At 40.0% G+C, this 19,351-nt stretch overlaps 1 protein-coding gene across 1 annotated transcript in view; it reads left to right on the top strand.

Moving 5' to 3' along the window:
• LOC127456014 (transducin-like enhancer protein 3-A) overlaps positions 1–19,085 on the top strand; it is a 33,320-nt gene extending 14,235 nt beyond the window's left edge. Inside the window, exons 8-21 of the mRNA XM_051724287.1 lie at positions 2,986–3,187; positions 3,655–3,662; positions 8,001–8,123; positions 8,216–8,266; positions 9,172–9,324; positions 9,983–10,112; positions 10,423–10,586; positions 11,924–11,997; positions 12,248–12,497; positions 14,049–14,296; positions 14,395–14,542; positions 14,637–14,787; positions 17,750–17,826; positions 18,491–19,085. Coding sequence (XP_051580247.1) covers positions 2,986–3,187; positions 3,655–3,662; positions 8,001–8,123; positions 8,216–8,266; positions 9,172–9,324; positions 9,983–10,112; positions 10,423–10,586; positions 11,924–11,997; positions 12,248–12,497; positions 14,049–14,296; positions 14,395–14,542; positions 14,637–14,787; positions 17,750–17,826; positions 18,491–18,598 — 1,887 coding nt within the window. The 3' untranslated portion in view covers positions 18,599–19,085. The remainder of the gene's footprint in view (positions 1–2,985; positions 3,188–3,654; positions 3,663–8,000; positions 8,124–8,215; positions 8,267–9,171; positions 9,325–9,982; positions 10,113–10,422; positions 10,587–11,923; positions 11,998–12,247; positions 12,498–14,048; positions 14,297–14,394; positions 14,543–14,636; positions 14,788–17,749; positions 17,827–18,490) is intronic.
• The last annotated feature ends 266 nt before the right edge of the window (positions 19,086–19,351 follow it).

Raw genomic sequence — 19,351 nt, 5'->3', positions numbered from 1 at the left:
CGGCACCACTGTAACAGATAAAGGACGGGCAAAGAGGAGGCAGGAACCGGCTGAACAATAAACAAAGTTTAATAAGAAACTCAACATAAAACAAACAAACACACATGCAGTGCGGCCGCGTGCATCTCTCTCGAACTGGTGCCTCTGGCTCCCCTTTAACTCGCTCTCCCGCTGATAAGCTGATTCAGTGCTGACCGTGCATCATCATGGCCTGGCCACTTCGTCCTCCTCGTCACAAATAGTTCACTTCCTTAGGTCTGGTTATTAGGGGTTTATGTGCTATGGTGAGTTGTGGTTAAGTTTAAGGCTTGCAGAAGGTGTACCTATGGGCTGCTTATGGTGATCTTGTAGCTTCATATTTAATTTGTCTGATTTGGATGTATAGATACATCTCTATTTAGGCAGCCACCGCTTGTGCTGTGGGCCCAATTAAGTATGTTTGTGGCCAAGAGTGCAAATCATAGGGCTTCATGTTTTTGAGTCCCATCAGGCCTGCATGCTGCATGGTTACAGGACTTAAACTCAGAAGGGGGTTGTTTAGCTTACACACCTGAGAATAAAAGTAAATTGTTATCTGATTTCACCACTTATCTTTTTAATTGTCCGATGTTAATTTTTCACACTAGGCTGACATTTGGTGTTTCACAGTGAGAGGAGAGATTTAACACCCATCGAGAAAGTCTTTATGTAGAAATATTAAATTAATGTAGGCATTTTATTTCTTTATTTTCATGTCTTTATGGCCCTAATGAGGGTTCTCTTATTGTCCATGCATATTACACATCAATGGCTCATTAGCTGGAATGAGCAGGAAGGATTCTCCCCTGTGAATCAACAGCTTCTTTAATTTCCCATGTGGTCTGTCGTCATCTCTAAAGCCACACACTCACTCACTCTACAACATTTTTTTTTACTTGCAGTTCTTGCCTTCCTGACACATCCACATGAACACCCTACCACCAACAACTCAATGTCTCCCTTGCAATCACTCACTTCCACTCTTGTCTCACTATCTCACTCTTCTCTTGCCCTTTCACTCTCTCTTCAAGCACAAGCGCCCACCACCCACGCTCCGTGCTGCTCTCTGACACAGCCACCTCACACACTCCCTTATCACATCTCCTCACAGATCCACACTCTCAGGCACAGCTCATAATTGGCTTGACAGCTCTGTTGTGTTGGGGAGTGTAAGGTTGCAGGTTCAAATCCCAAGCGGAACTCTTCTATATACCATTCGCTCTCCTGCCAATCTCAAAGGCCCTGAGCCTCAATATACAGCCAGCTGTGCAAATAATCTGCAGAGCTGTTAGCAATTATACTCAACCCGAATAAGGGTGTGTGATGGACATCTTAATAATGATTTACCCACTGGAAAGGGAAAACTTTTGGAGCATTCCAGACTTAGAAATAAGCCTTTAGAATTGATATTTACTTATGGCATGGCATTAATGACCTGCTGATAATTCGTAAAGGTTGTACCTCTGTGGTTGCCGTACATCACCAATAACATCTACCCTTTTCGCGTTGAGAGGAAAAACATGGCAGGATTCTCTGAGAATGACTTTAAATGGTCATTGATTGACTTGAGGTCTGTAAAAAGTGGCAAGGTATATTCCATAACAGCCACTTGAATAATTTATTCTTCCTGAGGATGCTAATAAATTGTGGAGGGTTTTTCCCCTCCTTTTTTCACTGATGGCACTAAGTATTATTTAACCTTGCTTTAAACTGCTCACTTCCCATGCTGAGTGTTTTTGAACTCTCATCAGTTTCCTCCAAGCTTTTCAAATATTGATGGAGGTATTGGAGGCTTGAACGCATGCCAGCACAGGTCCCCTCACTCTTGGCCGTCGCTGCCGTAGTCGTTTGACACATGCGCGCGCACACAAAGGCTCAGCTCAGCTGCTTTTGGAGTGGTGTTTAAAGTTTGGTTTTCTCGAGTGACTCATACTTTGTGTAACAACCAAACCCAAATGTGAGGCGAGTAAATATAGCCGTCCAGCGTTTTGATGGAGTTAAGGAGCAGGTGGTGTTAAGCCAATGAGCTGACAGCATTCCAATGCCTGCTGTCTTTAAACTGTGTGTTAAATAGGGCTTGACAACTCTCTTTTGAAGAGTGTGTCAGAGCGAGTGTGACTGCAAGAGGGTGTTTTTACGTTCTTTTCTCTTTTAATAGTAGGGCCTGGTGGTATAAATGTGTATACACTGTACAACAGTAAAAATGTCAACCGTTAGATATTCTTGCATACCGGAATTCAACACCAAGCAGAAAAGCAGAAGTGCTTCCAGTGTAAATGATTTTACAACAGCTTCAAGCATGGCTCATCCAGTCATATTTATAGTCTATTATTGTTTTAAGGATTGTTTTTATAGTGTTACATAAAATGAAGCTTTTGAAATGAGACCATTTGTATAAATTTGTAATGAATGTTTTTGCATTGCATGTAAGTTAAAAAAAAAAAAAAAAATCAAATGAGAAAGTACTTTACATATGTTGGTATTGAAGTCCCTAGATTACTGGGAAAATAGACATTACTACTTGGTTATGTAATACATCAAATATTTTGAGGTGGAATTTCTTCCAAAAATTGCTATATTGTGAAATACTTTTTCCATGATTTAAAATTGATCATAAGATTTTGGTCACACAGCCTACCTCTAATTATTAGCTTGAGTTTACTAAATTGCATGCTTTTGACATATGAGTCCAGAGTTTTCGTTATGTAGAGCAACAAACCTGAAATGTAAACTTGCCACTCACTGCAAGCTTTTAAATGTAAAGGTTATGATTTTTCTAAGCTCTGGAAAACAAACTTTTTGTTTGCAGGGCCCTCAAATATGCAAGTGTGTGAGGACGTAAATATCCCCCTGACCCCTACCTGTGCTTCTGGATGAGGCAGCTCAGATGTTTGTGTGTGTTTAGTTTGTGGCATGTATTTCTCTATTTTTTTCCCTCTGGCCCACTCGTCGTCTGTCTCTCCACAGCAGCAGCAGCTCCAGGCCCAGCACCTCTCTCACGCTGCCCACGGCCCTGTGGCTTTACCCCCCCACCCTTCTGGCCTGCAGCCCCCAGGAATCCCACCGGTCACTGGCTCTGGCTCAGGCCTGCTGGCTCTGGGAGCCCTGGGAAGTCAGCCACACTTGCCTGTGAAGGACGAAAAAAATCACCACGATTTGGAACACCGAGGTAAGGAGAAAAATGCTCTCATTTAAAGCCAAGAGAGTGGAACATTAGTCGTTCAGCCATACAGACCTCTTACGTGAATCAAACTCTTGTTTCTTCACACTCTACCCTCTCTCATTATTATTACAGCTCTTATAGGCTGCTGACATTATTGACCTTCTTAGGTTTGCACTAGAAGAGTACGCTACTCTCATAGCTTGCCATTTAAGGATGTAGACTATTTTCAGAGAAGAACTGAGGGTGTATAAAGCGATTGAACTTGCACACAACTATTTGTAACTCAGTTTGTCAAGGACACATGCTAATATTTTGCAGGTTGTATTGTGTACATAACAGACATATTCTGCCTGCTAATGAAATCTGCTCTTAACTCTGATTGTCAGTCAGTCTGGGTAACTGACTTGTGTTTATCTATGTTTGTCTTGCCTTTCTGTGTGTCTTTCAACACCGACCGGGTCTGCTGACTACAGAGAGCACGGTGAGTATTGAGTTTCCTGTTGCCCCTGTTTTTTCCCTTCTCTTCTCTGTTGTAGTAACTCTGGTCCAAAACCTCATGAGCTTCCTACATAGGCAGCTGCCTTGTAAGGCAGAATCCTAACCACCATTGAACTTCATAGTGACCGATTTGGAAAGCTCTGTATAGGCATTAACGCAAAAAGCACTTTACACAGGAAACTCAACTTACAAATGATTTCAGTCATTTGATGTTGGTATGTTGCTATTTTTTATGAATACTTTTCATTATTGAAAAAACATTTTTCTTTAATTTATAATCTGCATTTCTCTCACCACATCCACCATCTTGGATTTTTTTGAATAAAATGAGGTATCTTAGGAGGCAAATGGAAAATTTCAATTAATATAAATGTCAAGTAAGATCCTTCATCCTCAAGCACACGCAGCTCGTGTGCAAAGGGGTAATCAGCGTTCATTAAAATGACTAATAGAGAAACAAGCTTTTAATGAAATAAGCACTCGCATCTCACCGCAGATGAGAAATGACTCATATTACAGTGCGCAGATTAGCGCGGCTCTATAATTTTATCACAATTAAAGACAACGTCGACTCCCACCCTCCTTTGTGGGATTTATTTTATCCCTCTCTCTCTCCTCACCTCCGCTATCTCCGCTTGTTTACCGCCCCTTGCCACTCTCTTTGCTAGTCCGATAAATATGTATGAACAGAGGCACGGGAATTGTTTTCCTCCCTCTCATCTCCGTGCCCTTGTAATAGGCATTTATTTGACGGGGCTTAAATCTCTCTGATGGCTGATTGTGGCTGTGAGATTGGGTTTCTGCCTGCCCAGCTAGGGCTGAATGGGTGCAGTCATGTCTGAAGGAAGGAGAGCTCCACTAGCGGTTAGCAGTCCCAGGCACTGTTGTGTGTTTGCTGCTGCCGTTGTCTAAGGTCATCTGATAGCACGCTAGTGACTCTCTTTAATGAGTCATGCTAAGCATCTCTTTAAAAGGTCAGACATCATGCAAAGAGACTGAGAAAGACAGAGAGTATTGGGCGCACAGCCCAGTCTGCTACTTCATCTTCTCGGCTTAGTTTTCTCTTACCCTTCCAGCGATCTGGCCACCTTTTTCCGCTGTTGCTTCACATTGAGTGAAGGCTCTTGGGAAGAAATGAATAAAGCTGTAGGAGTTGGATTGTACTGAGAAAGTCAAAGTCTTGTCTACTTAACCATAAACTCCTTGCCACCTGGAGCGTGTATGCTAAATCTATGGTTTTAAACTGGTTTTGCTTCAAAACCCAGATTTTACATTGGACATCAAGTGGCAACCCAACACAATACCAAACACAATCCATATTTAATGTAGCTAGGGCTGGGTATCGATACAGATTTCCCAATTCAATTATGATTCACAAGCTTTCTATTAGATTTCGATTCAGTATTGATTTATATGGGTATATTTCAGTTAAAATGTCCCTTTTGCTTGCATATGAAAAATATTATCTCCCAGCTAATTCTGTGAATTATACAGGATACCTTCTCACTAGGTACAATATTAAAATATTAATTTTACTAATGATATTTTATTAGTTTTTCATCATTTTGGTCACATTTTAGCTTTTTAAAAATGAAATCAATTTATTTAATCAATAAATATTATATTGCATATATTATTTTGTTACATGTTATTTGTTTAATTGCATAATTTGTACTATTTACAGGTAGTTACATTGATTTGTTGAACACGTGCTAAAAACTGGTACTAAGGGAATCCTGCTTTTCTGTGAACAGCGTCTTTAAATGAGCACATGTTAACAAGAGAGACTCGAATGGCTTTATCTCATCTGTGCTGTGTCTGATTAGAATTAAGTGTTTCTTTTATGTTATTTATGATCAACAAATGACTGTAAAGAACAGAAAGGGTATTAAAACAGACATTATTCAGTGACAAATGGGTTGCGTGTATCTTGTCTTTGGGTACACACTTTAAACTGGAACTACTTTTACTCTCAATACGCAGTGAAAGGATCTTGCTGCTGAATACTACACAATTCATTCACGAAGTGAAATCTAAACATTTACCAGCCAGTTGCCATATATATAAAGTTTTAGTTGCATAGTGGGAAATTTGGTTGCAGATATGAGTGATTTCCTCTCGTTGTAGTGGAGGGCTGCGCAGAGTAAAAGATTGATCTTGGGATTTAGGAATCAATATCAAGATAGTTCAAATGAAGATTTCGATGCATCGGAAAATAGATATTTTTACCCAACCCTAAATGTAGCCTGGGTCACATTTGCTTTTATTTTGCATATTTTTGTTTTATGGTTTTGTATGTATGAGGGCATGTCTCACAAAATGTTCATGTTGGCTAGACTCATTTGGCTAGCATTTACCAAGTGATATGAATTTGCACCAAAATACTGTAGAGTTTGATTGAATGTACGTCCTTTGATGTCAACAATATAAGATATTGGAAGTTTGTTCTCCCTTTTAAAAGTTGATAAGCCTATTTATTTTGCATTCCTAATTGTGCATGAGTAGTTGCATGTAATTATTTGCATTTGCATTTTAACTGCTGTCTAAGACCCTATCAAAACAGACCTTCAGAGTGCGTGAAAGTGCACTGGACAGTGGCCACAGGCAAAGTCACCACCATTCCCTGTGGAGGCAGGTCTTATTTTCTATTTGTCTGCCTTGTAGTCATTGTCTATCAGGACCGCAGGCTAACAGTATGCTGAGGGAAGGGCACTGGGAAATGTCAAAATACGCTACAGCAATTAGTGGCTATTACATGCTCCCACACAAAAGCCCAATTCGGGCTTCATACAGATAAAGAGCCGTTGTTCGACACCAACGTGCTGCTCATGTCTTTTTTTTTTGTCTCTTAGAAGATGGAGGGAGTGAGAGCGGGAAGTAAGGGAGAGTTGTAGGGCAGTGAAAACAAGCTCCTCTTTGGTCTGGTTAACTGTGTCTACTCTGAAGTAAGGCCAGCACATTTTTGAGTGTTTAGTCTACTATGGTTTGTTAGATACGGCTTGGCGAGTCACTGTATTATGTTAGGCCTGTTTTGGGTCAGATGAAGTCGGATGGTTGGAATGGATTGCACACTTGGCTTTTTAAGTGTGTGATTTTGGAGTGATAAGAGCTACACTGCGTAGTCTCTTTTCTTGCTGTGGTTTTCCCATTTTGAATCTTCAAATCCAACAGCTGTAAAGTAGCTGTCATTCTAATGGCAATTATTTAGAAATCTAAACTAGGGATGGGCATTTTGGTCATTTTGTGTACTCGAGTACTCGGACTAATTACTCATTTAGTACTCGGGGCAATTACATTTTCATAACTGTATATATAATAACATGTCTGACAAACGTCTATGGCTGCTGCATTGTGTCTTCTTGTTCCAGTGTATCGTCTATTCATTATTATAGGCTGTTGTAAAATAATGTTACCAAATGTACAAAAGTTCAAATGTTCGCTCTTGTGAGGAAAGCCGTGATGCTCTGTATTGATGTGATTCATGAAGCGTTCCATTCAACTCGGAGAGTCTGAATTTCCACCTTTCAGCTGGGGAAAGTGCAATGGAATGACCCTTTATATCGGACATCTAACTTGGAAACTCGTGGAAATCTTCATTTCGTTGAGATGCAGGTGTGTGTTATGTCACGCAGGGCAGGGATGTTTACAGTCAGTGACAAACATTCACTTTTATTAAATAACATCCATGAATGAGTCAAAGTTATTACATTTTAAATGATGATAAAACATGTTTAGCAAACGTTTTGCAGAGACAGGTGTTCAAAACATGGTTAATTACACTCTCTTTTGATTATCGTAATGATAGCATTGCAGCATCGTATCATTTTGGTTGATATGAGACGTCTCTAATCAATGTACCCCTCAAAATCACAACATAATCAATCTCAAAATTAAAAATAAGCTCCCTCTTTGACACGTTTGTGTTTAGTTGTCAGGTAATTGTCACTAAATTTTGAATTAAGTGAAAAGTCACTATCGATCATTATTTTCATGATCAATCATTGCTGCCATGTCTGATTACCCGAGTACTCGTGCCCATCCCTAATCTGAACTCAATTCCTTGGTCACGTTGCATTAAAGAAAAAAAGATCAGGTTTAGATAAAAAAATAATAATAATAATATATATATATATATATATATATATATATATATATATATATATATATATATATATATATATATATATTAAGCTGAAATGGGTTGGTAGTCTTATAGATCTGAGGAAAGTTTTCATGATTTAATAAGTAAAAAAACATTCACTGAATAAAAATAAATAAATTAGGTTGAGATGAAATCTGATGGCACTTTTTCTTTCCTCAGAACATCTCCATCTCGCCATCAGACAGCCTTCGCACAACCAGTGAGAAGCACCGCGGCTCCTCTGATTATAGTCTGGACTCCAAGAAACGCAAAGTGGAGGACAAAGACAGCATGAGTCGATATGTGAGTGCTCTGACGTGAACTTGTATAAGAGTGTCCTTTGTTCTGTAACTCAATGCTGAGGACTAACTAGTGCATTATCATTGTGTTTTCAGGACAGTGATGGAGACAAAAGTGATGATCTTGTGGTTGACGTGTCCAATGAGGTAAGAAACTTGTATAATTTTAAGTAGAGAAGGATGAATATAATTATACCATGGCACTGTTGTTCTTGATCCTGATTAGTTCACTGACTGCAAGGTTTTGATTTATTTTCGTCTGTTAGTTTTTTTACCCAAAAATGAAAATTCTCCCCCTCATTACTCACTCTCATACCATCCCAAATGTGTATAGTGAATAGTGACAAAAAATTTAAACTCCAAAAAGCACACAAAGGCAGCATAAAAGTAATCCATAAGACTCCAGTGGTTTAAACCTAGTCTTCGGATTTGGGTGAGAACAGACCAAAATATAACTCCTTTTCCACTATAAATCTTGACATCAGCAGTCACAATACACTTGCATTATATGGACCTACAGAGCTGAGATATTCTCCTAAAAATCTTTGTGTTCTGCAGAAGAAAGTCACATCTGGGATGGCATGAAGGCGAGTAGATGCTGAGAGGATTTTCATTTTTGGGTGGACTATTCCTTTAAGTAGTTTCACAGTTGTTGTCCTCATAACAGTTCCATATCACTTTGCCATGTACTTTCTGATCTCATAGTGGTGGCCTGGGCTTTTAGGCAATACATTGAATCAGTGGTGTAAGAAAGTAGTTCTACATACAAGCGTTGTGGAAATGAAAACCTTAGAAATGTCTTGAGAGAGACACATTATGTAGAAATACATATGGACATGTTGTATCCGTGGAATAAAAGGAATAATTGACTCTAGGTTTTTGAATTATTAAAAATTAATGCACACCCAAGGTATAACTGCCACCTTACCACTTCGTGTTTGCATTATTTTTTTAATAATTCAACGGTCCATCGTAGTTATGCCTAACATATATGTAAACTTGTAAAGTTGAATGTTTACCTAACACCTTCCTCTTATATGTTTATGCAATAGGACCCTGCCACCCCCAGAGGCAGCCCCGCCCACTCCCCTCCTGAGAATGGTATAGATAAGCCTCGCCCTGCAAAAAAGGATACGCCCAACAGCCCCGCCTCTGTGGCCTCCTCCGGCGGCACCCCCTCCTCCAAAAACAAGGAGCATGGTCATGTAAGGATCTCTCAAGCTTAGATGCAAATTGCACGAATAGCTATGTTGCATTAATGTCTTTTAGCTCTATTTATCCGGATTTTGCAACTGTAATAATCAGTGGTGCGCCATATATTGTAAGATTTTATAGAAGCTGGGTCTGTGCTACTGAAGGACAATTAAAGGATATGTTTGAGAAAAGGGTTTGATGGGAGAGAGAAAGGAGCTCAGCTAGGAAAGCACGATTGCCCTCTGATCTTCCAGTTTCTCTTTCTCTCTAATGGCTTAGGAGTGAATGTCTGTTTCCCAGCCTTAACTTTAAATACATCTGTAAATGTCAGGGATAATGCATTCCCATAGCTGGATCAGTCATGTCTTTCCTGCTAATAACTCAATGCGTTTAACCATTCTGGGCCTCTGCATAAATAAAAAAAAAAAAAAAAGATTAGAGGCAGAAGCGAGGGAAAGGATAAAATTAGCCTCATCTCCATTGTAGCAGTAGTGGGTTTGGGGATAAATAGGGGGGTTTATAGTTTCGTAGGAGTAGTGAGTTTGTCAGAATTGGATTGGATTAAGTTCAGCCGGCACTTAAATCTTCTGCCTGGATGCTGCCTCTTTTGGGGGGATTTTAACTATGTTTTCTCTATCTCTCGCTTTTTTCTGTCTTTCACATCTGCAGAATGACAAATCCTCCACGCCTGGTCTCAAGTCCAACACCCCCACACCTCGTAACGATGCCCCCACCCCGGGCACCAGCACCACCCCTGGCCTGCGGCCCATTCTGGGCAAGCCTCCGATGGAAGCTCTGGGTGAGTTCATAATGAACGTCCATACCCTTTAGAGAAGATGTAGTTTCACACTTTACGTCACCTCCCGTAGTGAATCACACAAACACAGCCTGTACTATAAGCACATGGGAGTTCTTTGCAAATGGAAATAATCCAAAGCTTCAGCCAATTTTAAGGTTTGCCTTTTTACCAGAGCTTAAAGCAGCTTTCATCTTTTGAAGCAGGTCAGTGTAGGCAGGTCTTTGATTGAGATTTATCTCCCTGCTCCTGAGTTTTCCCCACGGTAGACTGATGCTGATTTATGATTGGCTGTGAATCTCTCTGTCTGCAGCCGCCCCTGCTCTGCGCACCCCCCTCTCCTACCCGACTCCCTTTGCCATGATGGGCCACCATGAGATGAATGGCTCTCTGACCAGCCCTGGAGTCTACGCTGGCCTGCACATATCCCCTCAGATGAGTGCAGCAGCAGCCGCTGCCTATGGACGCTCTCCCATGGTAAGTGAATGAGTATGTGTGCACATGTTTTTGGTGAAGGTTAGATTATGAACCTCCAAGGTATAGATAGTAGAAAATTAATTCTCTGATGTAATGCAACTCTTTTTCAAACGATTCTGGATCAAGCCAAACAAATTCATTATTGAAATGTTTAATTATTAATAAATATAAAAAGAAAAAGAAAAAGAAAAGTGGAGTGGCTCAGATGCATGGTTGTTACAAATGTTTAGTATTTTTTTTTTTTTTTGTTGAATTTTTACACAATTTTATGTACTTTAATTTACTACCTTAACTTGCCAAAGATTGAAAAATTGGGATACATTGAGCATTATTTTGGAATCTGGATTGTGATACCCAGAGTCGAAATCAAACCACTACACCAAAGGTTGTTTGGCTCCAACCTTACCTTTCTCCACCATTTCTTCCACTCATTTCTTTTCATATTCTTTCTCATTTTTGATCTCATTCTTCCCCGAAGCCCCCGCCTTGAGAGTGGAGGGGAGAGCTGGGGGTGATGTAGTGTGTGTGTGACTGGGTATCAAATGAGCATTACATTGACTGGGCTCTCAGGCTACCTGACCGCCTGCACTCTGATTGCTTCATCCTTTTGGTTAAATGAAGTAGTTGCGTGAGAATTGTTCTATGGTTGGATGTTAGTTTTTACGCAATGATCTAGTCAAGTTCAATGGTTGTTATATGCACCGATTGATTGCACTGGTGAAAAATCAGGGTCCAAAACTTACAAGTGAGTGTACCGGCCAAAAAATTATTTTTTTATAGGCGACGAAACTGCATTTTGCATTATTGTTATTAATTAAAAATGTATTTCATATGGCAATATAAATGTTCAGCTCTTTTTCCTTGCATATTATTGACAAAGACCATAACATGATGGATGTTTTTGATTATCTTTGAATTAATGCAGGTGTTTCGAGATGCATTTATAGTAAAGTTATTTTTAATTTTACTTATTGTCTAAAAATGTGGCGATCCTGTGCGAGACGCTGCAAGAAAAAACTGTGAATTTCAGCGCAACAGTCAAAGACATCTCTCCAGCACATGTTAACAGTATATAGAAAAGTAACGCAGATGCACACAAAAGCATGTTTGAACAGCCCCTAACTCGCCCTATACTTGAAATACCCGGCTGGAAAACCCGACGGAACTCGTTGAGTTTGGGTTGAAGACCTCTATTGCATGTATAGAGTAACCAAATAGTGATTTTGGTATTCGAATAGTGACGCATCGAATGGTTAACCGAATATCGACTATCTGTGCACATCTCTAATTTTGATGTGGGTTGCTGTTCTAATTCATGTGCTGTTTTGCTTCTGCAGGCTGGTTTCGAGCATCCTCATATGAGAGCTCCCGGACTCCCTGCCAGCCTTACCTCAATCTCTGGAGGAAAACCGTAAGTGTCCAACAAACATTAAATGATCATGACTAACACGTGGCTGTACTAGACCTCTCTCTTTCCCACACTGTTTATTTAATGGTACCACTAGTGTGCTTAAGAGCACAACTTTCTCCACATCATAATTACTCATTTCAGACTGCTTACTCATATTGCTGAAATTGATTTATTTAACCCACTTCAATCAGCGTGCTGTTGAAAACACGACTACTAAAGAGGTCTCCTTCACCCTGTCTGTCTCTCTCAGAGCATACTCTTTCCACGTTAGTGCTGACGGACAGATGCAGCCTGTACCCTTCCCTCCTGATGCACTGATTGGTCCAGGGATCCCACGCCACGCCCGTCAGATTAACACCCTCAGTCATGGAGAGGTTGTGTGTGCCGTTACAATCAGTAATCCCACTCGCCACGTCTATACCGGTGGCAAAGGCTGTGTTAAGATCTGGGACATTAGTCAGCCTGGAAGCAAGAGCCCAGTGTCTCAACTAGACTGCCTGGTAAGGCTCAAACTATACTTGTGAATGATTGCTGCCTGTCTTTTTGTTAGTATTACTCTGGCTACTGCCATTACTGTTTAAGTTACTTCTAATTCTTTTGCTACAACAGCTAATACTTGTCTCTACTACTGCTCCACTGTTCCTACTCTTAAATCAACAACTACTACTACTTCTATAGCTTTTATTAGTGTGTTAATACAGCTTATTACATGGCTACCCTGGAATTCTTGATTCTAATTGGTCAATCACTGCATTCTGCGGCCAAATATTTTTGTATAATGATTGTTTAAATGTATAATTGACCATTGTCCCAGACAACAGATTTCCTTCTTAGCTGTGCTTCAGAATACATGTATTGAGTGTCATTTAGTTGAATAAATTGCAGGGCTCCAGACTAAAAAAATGACTTCAGAGCCATTGGCTCCTAAACTGAAACATTAAGTAACCAAATGGCTGTTTTTAGTAGCCAAATCACAGATTTTTCTCGATTTAGATTGCTGTTCAGAAACAAGATAGAAAGCCAAAGAAAGGAAGTCAGCTGATAACCCATTAATCGTAGGTTTAATAATATATATAGTTGAGAAGATAAGTTTGCATTCCCGTTTGTCTCATAAGTCTTCACACCCCTTTCATAATTTATACAAATATAAGAGATAAAATATTTTTTTTATTTAGTACTGCTCTTCAGAATCTACATTACAGATAATTACATAAAGTATAGTATGCATATAGTGTGTTGTCTTCTTAAGCATCAATGAATGTTTGCACCTTGTGTAATAGTTGTGTACGAGTCCCTCAATTGTCCTGTGTCAAAAGCTTGATTTTATATATACTGAATATACCGGTTTTGTTTATTGCTTAGTCTTTCTTTACTGTTACTGGATGGCCCCAGACACAGAGACTACAGGATTGCAAATTGAATGAAATCCCAGATGTAGTTTATTTTGCTACTCCAATCCCAATCAATAATTACCAGAAGAAAAAAAGTGGTACATAATACGGGACTTTTAATTATAAAGCCCGAAATACACACAGGACTCTTATTTTGAAATGTCTGCACTCCCAGTTGTGAGCTCACTGACGGCTGAGAAAGTGAATCTGATACAAACTGCTAACCTGAGCTCAAACCCTCAGTTCTTTTCGGGTGATGCATGAAAAAGATCTGGTTCAAAGGAGTAATTTGTTCATGACTCTCTCGTGCTGGGTTTGTTGTTGCGTGTGGTGCAGCGAGCTCATCAGAAACAGAACAGGTGAAAAGCGGCACGAGACACACTGGTTGTGTGTGTTCTAAAAATTTATTCAATAACTCAAGATGATATCTGACAAAACCACATATGAAAGCACACAACCCGACTAGATCTTAAATTATTGTCGCAATCAATTATTTTAGTCGCAGTCTGGAGCCCTGAATTGGTAAAAAAAAATTCTTTGGTCCATCTTTCTTAACATTTGAAAACATAGTATTGAGAGTTATTATCACAAGCTAAGATGTCTTTGATCTAAACATTTGGTGTTTTCTGTATTATCTCACAATGTTTCTTTTGTCTACAGAACAGGGATAACTACATTCGCTCGTGTAAACTGTTACCTGATGGCCGCACTCTAATCGTTGGAGGAGAGGCCAGCACTCTGACCATTTGGGATCTTGCTTCCCAGACACCCCGCATTAAAGCCGAGCTGACCTCCTCCGCGCCGGCCTGCTACGCACTGGCCATCAGCCCTGATGCTAAAGTGTGCTTCTCCTGCTGCAGTGATGGCAACATTGCCGTCTGGGACCTTCATAACCAAACCCTCGTCAGGTGGGCAAGGTTCAATTTGGGGGAATTAACATTTTGTTATGAAACTTTGTTTTAAAAGAAGGGTTTTCTCTAAACCCTTTCCTTTGCATGATTTGCAGGCAGTTCCAGGGTCACACCGATGGTGCCAGTTGCATTGACATCTCTCATGATGGCACTAAATTGTGGACAGGCGGCCTTGACAACACAGTACGATCCTGGGACCTCAGAGAGGGACGGCAACTCCAACAGCATGACTTCACATCTCAGGTTAGGCCACCAGTCACCGACTTGTGTCTTGCTGCTTTAAGCTATCCAATGAAAAACCCATGTTGCTCAGCCATGTCTGTTCCCCTAAATGCAGATCTTCTCCCTGGGCTACTGTCCCACGGGTGAATGGCTGGCAGTTGGTATGGAGAGCAGCAATGTGGAAGTTCTCCACCACACCAAGCCTGACAAGTACCAGCTGCACCTTCATGAGAGTTGTGTTCTCTCTCTCAAATTTGCCTATTGTGGTAAGAAACTGATGTCTTCTGATTCAAGCTTCATAGATTGATTTCATATGTTTAAAGCATAGGGCTGTCATGATTATGAAATTTTGGATGATGATTAATTGTCAAACAAATAATTGTGATTATGACTATTAATTGTCTGTTTTAGAGCTATGATGATTAATTGTCTCTTTTAGGCTTTCACGATTAAATCATATCAATGTCATATCAATTGTCATATTTTTTAAGGTGCACGTGTGCTTCACACACCTTAAGAAGTCATTTTAACATAGTTAACTTCAAATATATATATAAAGGGGTATATGATCCCCCCGTGTTAACATTTAACATTTTTGGAGAGTATGAATGACAAAAACTTATGACATGAAAAATAATGTTTTAAAAATCAAAAAATTTCAAAATACTTAGTTGAAGTCATTAAAACTCATTTTTTAACCACTCCACAGATTTAATATTAGCAAACTATAGTTTTGGCTAGTCGTTTAGGACATCTACTTTGTCCAACAATTGTTTACAGACAGATTGTTTTACTTTGACTATATCACAATTCCAGTGGGTCAGAAGTTTACATACACTAAGTTAAATGTACCTTTAAGCAGCTTGGAAAATTACAGAAAATTATGTCAAGCCTTTAGACAATAAGTCAATTAGCTTCTGATAAGAGGTGTACTGAATTGGAGGTGTACCTGTGGATGTATTTTAAGGCCTACCTTCAAACTCAGTGCCTCTTTGCTTGACATCATGGGAAAATCAAAAGAAATCCGCCATGACCTCAGAAAAAAAAAAAAACTGTGGACCTCCACAAGTCTGAGTCATCCTTGGGAGCAATTTCCAAACACCTAAAGGTACCACATTCATCTGTACAAACAATAGTACGCAAGTATAAACACCATGGGACCACGCAGCTGTCATACCGCTCAAAAAGGAGACGCATTCTGTCTCCTAGAGATGAACGTAGTTTGGTGCAAAAAGCGCAAATCAATCCCAGAACAACAGCAAAGGACCTTGTGAAGATGCTGGAGGAAACAGGTTGACGAGTATCTATATCCACAGTAAAACGAGTCCTATATCGACAACCTGAAAGGCTGCTCAGCAAGGAAGAACCAATGCTCCAGAACCACCATAAAAAAGCCAGACTACAGTTTGCAAGTGCACATGGGGACAAAAATTTTGCTTTTTGGAGAAATGTCCTCTGGTCTGATAAAACAAAAATGGAACCGTTTGGCCATATTGACCATCATTGTGTTTGGAGGAAAAAGGGTGAGGCTTGCAAGCCGAAGAACACCATCCCAACTGTGAAGCATGGGGGTGGCAGCATCATGTTGTGGGGTGCTTTGCTGCAGGAGGGACTGGTGCACTTCACAAAATAGATGGCATCATGAGGAAGGACAATTATGTGGATATATTGAAGTGACATCTCAAGACATCAGCCAGGAAGTTAAAGCTTAGTCGCAAATGGGTCTTCCAAATGGACAATGACCCCAAGCGTACCTCCAAAATTGTGGTAAAATTGCTTAAGGACAACAAAGTCAAGGTATTGGAGTGGCCATCACAAAGCCCTGACCTCAATACGATAGAAAATTTGTGGACAGAACTGAAAAAGCATGTGTGAGCAAGGAGGCCTACAAACCTGACTCGGTTACACCAGTTCTGTCTGGAGGAATGGGCCAAAATTCCAGCAACTTATGGAAGGCTACCCAAAACGCTTGACTCAAGTTAACAATTCAAAGGCAATGCTACCAAATACTAACGAAGTGTATGTAAACTTCTGACCCACTGGGAATGTGATGAAAGAAATAAAAGCTGAAATAAATCATTCTCTCTATTTCACATTCTTAAAATAAAGTAGTGATCATAACTAATCTAAGACAGGGAATGTTTTCTACAATTAAATGTCAGGAATTGTGAAAAACTGAGTTTTAATGTATTTGGCTAAGGTGTATGTAAACTTCTGGCTTCAACTGTAAATATGTTTCTCTTACTGGTCAACTTTAGTTTTGGTAAATTTAAAATTTACACCTGTTTTTAGAATGTTTAATATTATATTTTTATAAAAAAATAAAATATACATTCTTTATATATTTGTACTATATTTATGTAATATTATATAATGCAATAGTAAAATATATCTGTCCTCATTTCTTCACTTTCTCATGTTTTTTTTAAATGCTCTTTGATTAAATCCACAATCCCTTATTTCTCATAAAGCAAAACCTTTGAGATTTCGTTTCATCATTTTATCACTCCACAGAAATAAAGCATGCATCTCTTCTCTGTCACTGCATGTCATTAACACTGCGTGTATGAACCCACTATGACCAGCAACATTTGCCATTACATGATCGTTTAAAGTGAAGCCGGAGCACTTTGCGTTCACTATCAGAGTTTATATTTGTTTGTTTATATTTTTGCAAGAGTTAGGCGCGAGCCTCTGCTGACGGCACGTGCATCAGAGCGCTTGAGAAGCGCTTCACATGCTCTTCCGGATAGGAGCTGCTATGGTTGACGTCTGCGGTGCAGCTCAGTGACACTAGGAGTGAATGACACACAAATGTGCCTTTGATGGCATTTATATATTTGCTTAATATTCCCTCATTTGGGCATTAAAATGTGATTTAAATTTGAAGTGTACAATAATCGCAGTCATCTCAGATAACCGCAGTTAAATCAAATAACCACGACTGGTCTAATTGAGCACAGGAAAATATTTTCAAGTTGACACTCAAATGAGAAGTGTGCATCAACTAGAGATTTTTCACTTGCAGCTGATTTGAGATCTTTGCGTTCCACAAGTTATGCAGCGGCACTTTCATACAGCACAACATCCTACTGCTCACTCCTCAATTGAACAGAACCTTGGCTAACCTTTTCTACTAGGTTGTCTTTTATTTGGCTTTCTGCACATATCTCCAATTTGCCTGTACTCTGAACAGAGCTCTAATTACATTTGATTTCCCCTGACAAGGTAAATGGTTTGTGAGCACTGGGAAGGACAATCTGTTGAATGCATGGAGGACTCCCTACGGCGCCAGCATATTCCAGGTACAGAGATCAATACCAGCTGTCTGCAGGAAATTTGTAGGCTGAGTCAGTTGAAAGGGCACAGTGACCGCTGGCTGACAGGCCCGGGCCTTGATCAGCGGAAATGGGCTGGAATATGTCATTAATGTTGGGTCCTGACCACTTAGTGCGGATGTTGGTCCGTGCATGTAGCTCGCATCTACCAGCTTAAGAGTAAATAATGATAACCCTTCAAGTGTTTATGACTGAAGCTTGGCTCAAACACTAATGCATTGTTTGGGGGGGTGGGGGGGGCGCTTACATGGATGGCTGTCAGCATTTTCTCTGAGTAATAGAGGATGTCTGAAGAGTTTTATGCTGTCTTTTGTGGCACATTAAAGTTAAAATTTGAACTGGTTTATTGTACCAGATGAAGCAAAAAAGGCAGTTACAGTAAAAATTGCTGTAATGCACAGACTTGAGTGACTTGTTGCTTTTATTAAATGGCGGCAAGGCAAGAGCATTATTTATTATCCTTACTGTAGGCTGTTTGTATACCAATTTGCCTCATTAATATAGAATGTGTTCACTTTCATTTTACAGTTAAGTAAGCTGATTTGAATGCAGTTCATCCAATCAGAATTTAGAGTCAGAACTGTCAGTTTTATAATGTGGCTTATTTTCCTTCTCTCTTGTCTTCCCACAGTCAAAGGAATCATCCTCGGTTCTGAGCTGTGACATCTCAGCCGATGACAAGTACATTGTTACAGGCTCTGGAGACAAGAAGGCCACGGTGTATGAAGTGATCTACTAGACTGAGAGGTAACAGGGTGGAGCAGCTCAGGCATCTGGAGGAGGAAGGACAGACGACTTCTTACTCCAGTGACTCTCCTAGTCAAACAGACACGAACAGCCTTTGTCTGTCTGTCTGACTACCTTTCGCATTCTCACTGACTATATTACTGACTGACCTGACTGCAGCCCTGGACGAGTGGGTGCTTGGTTGACCTGGACTTGAGCTGCCTGGACGTGGATATAAATGTGCAGCCCTGCAGACCCCAAAACACCACCTCCACCGTGACCACACTCGGGCCATTTTATTTGGCACTAGAGAACATTGTCTCAATGTTACTTTCCTTGGTGGTTTTTTCGTCATCTTTCTTTGGATTTTGTCTTTTTCTCACTATGCGGTGAGAATGTTGCATAATGCATTGTGAAGCAGTGCTTCGTTCTGAAACTTCATCTGCGTGGAGGCTTTGTGAAAAGTGTACATAATGGAGTATTAAAATGTCTTTTATAGATTTATATTTTGGTGTCCAGTTACACTTGTGATCTTTCTCTCTCTCTCTCTCTCTCTCTCTCTCTCATTCTCTCATTGATGTCATTGGAAATTAGATTAGGACGTTTTTTCTCAAGATATTCCATTCCGTTTTTACCCCCACCTTTGACAAGTTCATTTTCCAGGCTGACCTTTTATGGAAATCTAATTTGCTTCTTTTCCCTCCCTCCTGAAAAACAATTTTGAGCTAAATCACATTACAGAGGCGTTTTTGTAAAATGTCCCATT

Source organism: Myxocyprinus asiaticus, chromosome 18 (assembly GCF_019703515.2).
Source record: "Myxocyprinus asiaticus isolate MX2 ecotype Aquarium Trade chromosome 18, UBuf_Myxa_2, whole genome shotgun sequence".
Classification (NCBI taxonomy): Eukaryota; Metazoa; Chordata; class Actinopteri; order Cypriniformes; family Catostomidae; genus Myxocyprinus; species Myxocyprinus asiaticus.
This window is presented reverse-complemented; position numbering and strand designations above follow the sequence as displayed.